Below are 7,723 nucleotides of genomic sequence, written 5' to 3' on the forward strand. Positions count from 1 at the left end.
ATATATATATATATATATATACACTAGTGTACGTTGTGACGTATGCATAAGGGGAGCCTCGTAAAGGAGAACGTTGTTTGTTATCGCAATACAAAGCGACTTACGCCTCGCATTTTGGATCACCTGGCGGATACGAATATTTAATACATTCCCTGGTCCTCTTATCGTCTCCTTTAAACAACCTGACTTCCGGCATCATGAAACAATCAAGCGCACAGAGCAGATAGTAAATACGTAGAAGGAGAACGGGGAGGAAGCAGTGAAATTTTGGGCAAATTAATCAGGTCCATAAAAAAAAATGTCACACAAGCTACCTCCAACGTCACAGTCTATTTTCGTTGATTGCAAACGGATTTCTCGCTTATTATGCCACATAATCTCGGTCTTTGGTTTGGCTTGTCTTCTTACCGTGATTCATTCGCGAAAGCCTTTCGGATTCTTTTTTTGTCAGCGATTCAAGCGAACCGACGATGCAATCATCGAGTAATACCGGGAGCTACGAAAGGACGATTACGTTACTTCTGTTTACTTCGAATCTTTTCACTCGTCCACCCACGTACCTATTATTCTCCTATGCCCGGCCCCCGCATTTCCTCAAAATAATTTCTTCTTGAATTATTCCTCCTCTCAGGAATAGTCACCTGCTCCGTCCCGCTACGTATTCTACGTGATGTAAAGTAATCAAGATAACGTTATTACGTATATCTGTTTAATCGAGGAAAAAAAAACTTAAGATGCATCCAGATTAGAGAAAAGAGCATCGTAGCATTTGATTTTTTCAAATTTAATTTTTATACGAAAAAAATATAATTATTGATATATGTGTAGAAAAGTTATTTTTTATAAAAAAAAAAAAAATTTTTCATGTCTGGACTTTTTGAGCTTTAGGCGCACGAGGGAGATGGCGCCTCGGTCGATCTTGTTAAGTGCAATTGGCGAGGAGCGAACTAGGGGACGCACGTGGGTAAGGGGAGCGGGAGAGGGGAGTCCATGCAAGACGTTTGCGTAGAACAGATCGAGTTGGCGAATTCAATTATCGTCAATTAATATTCATGTGTTCTTTCGTATTGCGTTATCGTGTATTTTCGTTGTTATCGTAAAAGTAAAATGACATGTATTAGTTATATTCGTTAGTTATCTTAATTACTGAGCAAAGTATCGTTTGTAATGTAATTCGAGCCTGTTGGAATTCTTCAATAATTTATATTTCACTTACGCGACAGTTGCATGGTATCGTGACACGAGTATTCTTGGACTTCCTTGCGATCAGGTATTTCGCAATTTCGTTTGGTCATTCCGGATGGATTAATGGCTAGAAATGTTTACGTGTCTCATGCTTCAAGTTATTCCACATATTCAAAGCTTAGGCATTTAACGTTGCCTCGTGTCTCTGTGTACGAAGGCTTTTCACGTGCGCGCAGCTACGCTCGCGCAACTCAACTGTAAAAAGCGGACGGTACGCCGGGTTCGGAGCACCGTTCTCTTCTCAGTTTGGATTTGGTTCCCGTTCCGTTCGCTTGCTCGTTCTACCATTCTTCTTCGCCCCGTAGTATTTCGTTCTTATCTAATTGCCAATAGCCACGCGCGTTCGGTTATTGGAGAGAGACACCGCGTTACGAATATCAGTGATCAACAGTGTGATAGTGTTTTTTGATTTTGATTTTATTGAAAAATCAAATTTTTTTTTTCTCGATCTTTTATTTCTGGTGATCAGCACGCAGATTCTTCTTCTGGTACTGGAAGATGGAGAGAATAATGCGAATTTCAACTTTACTTCTCATCTTATTCGTCGTTCAGGGTGAGTCAATTTTTTTTGGTTTTTTATTAATTACCAATTTTTCGATTATTCGTCCAGCTTTGAATTGTCCCTAACAGAATTCTTGTATTCCTTTATTTTGCTTATCGTACAGATCGATTTATTAAAATGTATGTTTATTTATCCCGCTTTATAAGAATCGCTTATGACCGTCTAACGATCGATCTGAGATAACCACGTGTCTCCATCGAGATCATTGGGTCTGTCTAAGTCGAATGATTCTTCAGCTCCTTTTTTTAAGTAATTGATCAGTGCGCCTAGAAGTCTTTACTGTCTGGTTTGCAAAATGTGTCAAGTGGACGATGCCAGCTGAATTAACACAGATGGCAAAAATTAATTGGCATATTGCGAACATAAGCGGAAAAGTCATACAAAAGAAAAATTGTACAAAAAAAAAAATTGGCGTTAATTCAAATTAAATACTCGCCTCAGCCATTCTGACAATTGCAAAAAAAAATGAACAGTTCCAAAAGTAAACAACGGCGCTCGGTAATTATCGGTAGCACTTTAGCAATGCTGGCCGTATACTTTGCAAATGGCCGAGCCATAATCCTCCGCAGCCCAAACAAATAATCCTCTCTTGGATTTCTCTTCCGACAAAGAAACGGTGGCACGGTGCTTTGCTTCGAAGATAAAGAAAAGTAATGGTCAGTGAGATGACCGTGTCCGAGGGCGGGATAAAAAAATTTTTTTTTTGAGAATTAGGAAAGCATAGTCACAATACCCGTATATAGACGGCATAGTCGGACAGGCCAGGTGAAAACGAAACAGGCCAGGTAGAACGAAACGGCGCAGATGGCATGCTCACTTTTCGTAGAATCGTACAAGGCTGTTTTTGGGCCCGACGTAGTACCGTAGGGCCCCATTTACTCTCATTGACTGGGTCCGTCTGTATTACCTTATTACCCATCTAGGATAGGCAGCCTATGTACAGCCTACGTACGCGGGGTATAAGGTGTACTGAAATATGGGACTATTCCCTATAGCGTAGCAGGTCTCTTCTTTACCCTCCGGGTAATAGCAGACAAGACACAATAAGAGGGACCACCGAGGTCGTGAAGCGGTAAATAAAATTTTTTTTCCTCCCTCGAAGCACTTCCAGATCGGATTAAGCAAGAAGATGGAGTAAGGATGCTGCACGTTGATCTTGAGCTTCGAGAATGACAGCTGCTGGGGATGCTTACCGACGGGGTGGGTTTTAGGGGGCGAGTCAGCTGGACTATAGGACGTTCGTTGGGCTCGCGTAGAATACACGTGGGATTCCGCCTGTAAATACGTATCGGTAGTTACGTCACGTATATCTAGTTTACCCGAGTAATTAAGTAATTGAGTTTTATTAGTGCGTCGGTTCGCTGGCAGAGGGGAGGAATTCGAGGGATGGCTGCGGCTAGAGAAGAAATTTTTTTTTTTCTTCCTACCCGCATGAGAACTCCTTTTCGATTCTTAGGATCGACCGACATCTCTGAGGTCCGCTCTTCTTTCGGACCTTGTTCTAACCTAATTGCATACCTGCATGGGATGGCAATGATTTTTGAAAAAAAAAATATGCTGCTTTTGGACCCTGTATGAAACGTTGCATCGTTTACGTGAAATTGACGAAAATAAGGTATTATCTTTTTGGAGAAATTTTTTTTTTCAATTCTTCATTCTTAACGATATTAATGCAGTTTTGGTATAAAACAAAATTTTCTTTTTTTTTCACTTTTTTTATCACAATTTTTGTTTTATTCCCTGTTTATTTGCACTAATTACTTATTTACGAAACAGACTCGAAATATCGTATCTCCTCTAGTTGGAGCGCGTAACTGGAACGCTTTATCTTTCTACTATTATGGACATTTTGAGTTCTCGTAAAATTAGCACGTGACTAATTGTTGTTGCTAGAAATACCAGCGAAACCTTTGACACGAAATGCATGCCGGATCACGATAATGATAGCCTTTCCGCTCTCCGACTAGACCACTTACGAAATCTCGTTGTGCAATACGAAATTCTTAAGAACCGACACCCTTCTTCTTTTTTTATATTCCTACTTTCTTTTTCTCTAGTTCGGATACTCCTCATGACTTTCCGTAAAGTGCAAACAAAAGGAAGCAGTCATTCCTTTCCACTGCTATTTCCACGTTCCACGATCCTACAGGCTCCCCGAATTCTCTATCGGATCCGTGACTCTGCGCATGCGTCTCGTTATTCGGAGCAAATGCGTTTCCCGCGTTTAACTTGAATTCGGCTCGAGTCACACGACACTCGGCTTAATCTCGACAGACTGCTTGGCGCTTTTTCTTTCGCGAGTAGGACGTCTGCCTAACAGCCCGACTGGCCCACTGACCGACTGTGACACCGTCATACGCCTGAATTCCAAAGCTGCAATCCTCAACGTTCTCTCAACGTTGTCGAAAATGTGTACCAATGAGAAAAAAATTTTTTTAGAAAAAAAAAAAAAAATTTTTATATCACAAATTTCAATCATTCGATGACTAATAGAACGAAGCTTTTCTCTACTGCATTCGCTAGTACCCGCATTTCATTGGTTACTCCAATCCGCATACTCTGTACGCTCGATATGGACAGCTGATTCCTGGTTGTCGCTTTCGTCGAATATCAACTGTACATACGTTCAATACAGGATCCACCAGCATACAGCGTTATTTATCTAGGAAGGCGTATTCTATGTTATTTTTAGCCCGCTCGTGAAAACGTAACGCTCGATGATGCTGACTATTAAACCTTTTAGCCGACAGTCTCTGTATATACGGAAGAGCATAATATCTTATAAATAGGGATTAGCCAATCGGTCCGAAACACAGAGCTAGAGACCTCCGCCCTTGCCGACCTATTTCGAGCGTAGCGTCCCGAGAGGCGTAATTGAAAAATTCCATTTTCAATTCACACGCGCGAACCAGTCGTTCGATTAAATTCTTTGCCGTTGCTATCGCATTGCCAAATTCCTTGGCGCGGGTCTCTTGCGAATTAAGGCCAATCATTTCGCGAAAGACGTAACATGCAAGTATCTAGTGTATGCTGTATAAACGTCGAGCGTGAACACGTCACGTCGTTCAATCTCGACTCGGTAAGAAACTCGTACGGGCTTTATCGATTCAGAAATGATTTTCATTGATAAGGCATATATACTCATTTTAATTACTACCGCCTACCAGGAATTACAGTTCCCCCTTACTCATTAATGAATGTCATAAATTCATTGAGTAGCCATAACACTCCTTTTACATTGGTTCGACTGGAATATTACATTTTTTTTTTTTTCATTAGAAAAATTATTTTGCGTAGTATCGTCACCATTCAGTACTTGGTCGACGGACGAAACGGCATTTTAGATAGGAGAAAATGAAAAATTAGTGCAATCCAAAGTGAACGGGATATAGGGGCGAATGGAGAAATTGAAGTAGAAAATTCAGTGGGTTATCTCGAAACTGGAGCAGTCATATTTTTTTTTTGGGTCAATCGTAAAAATATTTTTCCTAATATGGTCATTACGCGAGCGTCGTTCTCGGTGGACGCGAAAAAAAAAAATTTAGAGCAGTCGAAAATTTCTTACGGGTTACAGAGAAATGTGACTAAGAAATTCAGTGGGTTATCTCGAAGCTTTGAAAAGTCCGGTGGGAGCCGTATTAGGGCATTACTGGAATTCGGGATAATTAGGGTCGCGGAGGTCAAGTATGCTGAAAAGTCCCGAGTCCCTTTCATCTTGCCGTTTCTCTTTATTCCGGCGGATTAAACGTCTAGGAATAGGTCCCAGGCGGACCTGAAAGTAGAAGCTGGAGAACATTTAAAATTCCCGTGGCGTGTTGGTACGATGAAAAAAAAAAAGAAAGAGTATAAGTAAGAAGACCGCGCCTGTACGTTTAGGAATTCGAAAAGAGCGTCACAGCATTCAATCATCCTCGGTAAAGTCACGAAGCTATCTCGACGTATATATATATATATATATATATATATATATATAGCAATAGTACGGCAACTCGGTATAGAATCCAAACCCACCAGAAAAGGTTCTGTGCCGTCAAGTTGACACCCCTTGAAATATCGAGACAGATGGCTGGACTGGGCTGACGTCATTCCTTCCCGATGCTTTATTATTTTCGCTCCACGATTATTCCCACCGCCGGAGCCGAGCAATTTACTCGCGTTACCGGGCACGTTCCGGCCACGGCCTTCGTCTCCACCCCCATTTCGATCCCTTGTAGTTATACCAATCAGCACTGCTTCACCGTACGCCGAGGACGTATGAAAAATCTCGGGTCGTACGATCGAATTAGAACAGCCGGCAATGAAAGGGTCCGCGAGGACCTCAAAGGGTAGAAAGAAAAGTAGAGCGTCCGGATTGAAGTGGGAAAAGTGATGGAAAGACGGGAGTAAATAAGCTCGCTGTTCTATTCCTCGATCCTCTACGCTTTTCAACCAGTCAAAATGGCGGCTTCCCAATCGCGGGGTCTGTTCGCTCCAATTAGTGGACCCGATGACGTCAGAGACGAAGCTGGGATCGCATTGCGAAGTAACGGATAGCGAGTGACGGACTGGGAAGTGAATGGACGGGACTTTAGCCGCGGGGGAGTCAGAATCGGTGCGCTAGACCAGAGGCCGACAGACGGCAAAGGAAAGGGACAGAGTCGCGAAAGCGCTAACCCCGAAGCGGTAAGGCACAATTTTTTTAACGTTTAGTTAAAATGTAGCCGGTGTCGCCGATGACGTCACCTAGCCGTTCTAGGATTAAGGATGACCAGCCGCGACGTCAATGACGTCATCGTTTTATGGGCGTAAACGCAGCGCTTGCCTAAAGCGTTTGGTATTGTAATTTTATATGATGCACTGTACCGTGTGGTCATGTCTATAGGCATACCTGTTACATGTACTGTTTACTTCCGAATTCACTGACGCAACGTTCAACGCCTTTTGGCTGTTTCTATTTGATACGCTGACCCGTACTGGGTGCCAGGTAGGAACGCGATATAGATCTTACATCGATTCGACTATGTATATACTTCGGTATTGCTAACTCGAGTTAACGTTTCGTATTTCTTCTCTATTATCGCCTCGACTGCCCTGGCGACAGGTTTTCTACGAGCTGCGGCTCGGCTGAATTCGTGTGGCCCAGTTTTTTTTTCCCTGTCCCGTTTCGAACGCGTATGACGTTCCACGTACACAGACTGTGTGTACGCGATTGCCAGGAAAGTTTGTTGTACCGCGGAGCGTCGTGCTGCGTGCGACGAAGATAACGAACCGATGCACGAGCGTAGGATGATGCATGGGTGTGTATTAATTAAAAGGAAAGGAGCGACATAATTAAAAAGTCCCCTTTTTATGAATGTTATCGCTTCTACGAGTTCTTGTAACGCTGTTGATTTTTTTTTTCTTTTTTTCCTTTTTTTTTCCTTACACTCGTTACGTACCGAGATTCTCGGATGCTGCGCCAAGTCTTATCTTCGTATGGACCCTCGCTCGGATCTTTACGTGATTTTGTGTATATCTACGTTTTATCGGATCGTTTAGGCTGTGGCTCGACTTTTTTTTTTTCTTTTTATTCAACTTCCAAGCACTCTTTGCGCAACGCGGGTCTCGAAAGTCACGGTGCTGCATAGGAGAAATATACGTATAAGCATTCTACAAGGGTAAAGGGCCCGTTACCATGGATGGTAAATGTTGGGCAATAAAGAACACCTGCCGGATTGCGGCCCACGATCGCATCGGTTTTCATGTTTCTCGTTCCTTCTGTTTATCGGCCGACTGCGACTTCCAAGGGCCGGACGGCCGTGTTCCCGAGTGCAAACAGCTTAGGGTCTAAAAGCGTAGATGATACTACCTATTGAAAAATGTTGCCTTGAGTGTGTTTTCACCGTGTTACGTAATACCTCGGATTCGCTTCTGGTGATAGTAGAGATGCTTTTTTTT

General features: G+C 42.6%; 2 protein-coding genes across 5 annotated transcripts in view; one reads left to right on the plus strand and one right to left on the minus strand.

Annotated features, from left to right (window-relative positions):
- The window catches only part of LOC107271791 (protein MIS12 homolog), a 4,935-nt gene extending 3,507 nt beyond the window's left edge, over positions 1–1,428 (minus strand). The window contains exon 1 of the mRNA XM_015748208.2: positions 1,217–1,428. Coding sequence (XP_015603694.1) covers positions 1,217–1,295 — 79 coding nt within the window. The 5' untranslated portion in view covers positions 1,296–1,428. The remainder of the gene's footprint in view (positions 1–1,216) is intronic.
- A 56-nt stretch (positions 1,429–1,484) lies between these two features.
- The window catches only part of LOC107271787 (opioid-binding protein/cell adhesion molecule homolog), a 25,275-nt gene continuing 19,036 nt past the window's right edge, over positions 1,485–7,723 (plus strand). For 3 of the 4 annotated variants that reach the window (XM_015748202.2, XM_015748203.2, XM_025089018.1), the window contains exon 1: positions 1,485–1,798. In XM_015748202.2, coding sequence (XP_015603688.1) covers positions 1,744–1,798 — 55 coding nt within the window. In that variant the 5' untranslated portion in view covers positions 1,485–1,743. The remainder of the gene's footprint in view (positions 1,799–7,723) is intronic. The other variant, XM_015748201.2, reaches the window with a different exon arrangement.

The sequence above is a fragment of the Cephus cinctus genome, unplaced genomic scaffold (genome assembly GCF_000341935.2).
Source record: "Cephus cinctus unplaced genomic scaffold, Ccin1 Ccin1_scaffold1042, whole genome shotgun sequence".
Taxonomy (NCBI): Eukaryota; Metazoa; Arthropoda; class Insecta; order Hymenoptera; family Cephidae; genus Cephus; species Cephus cinctus.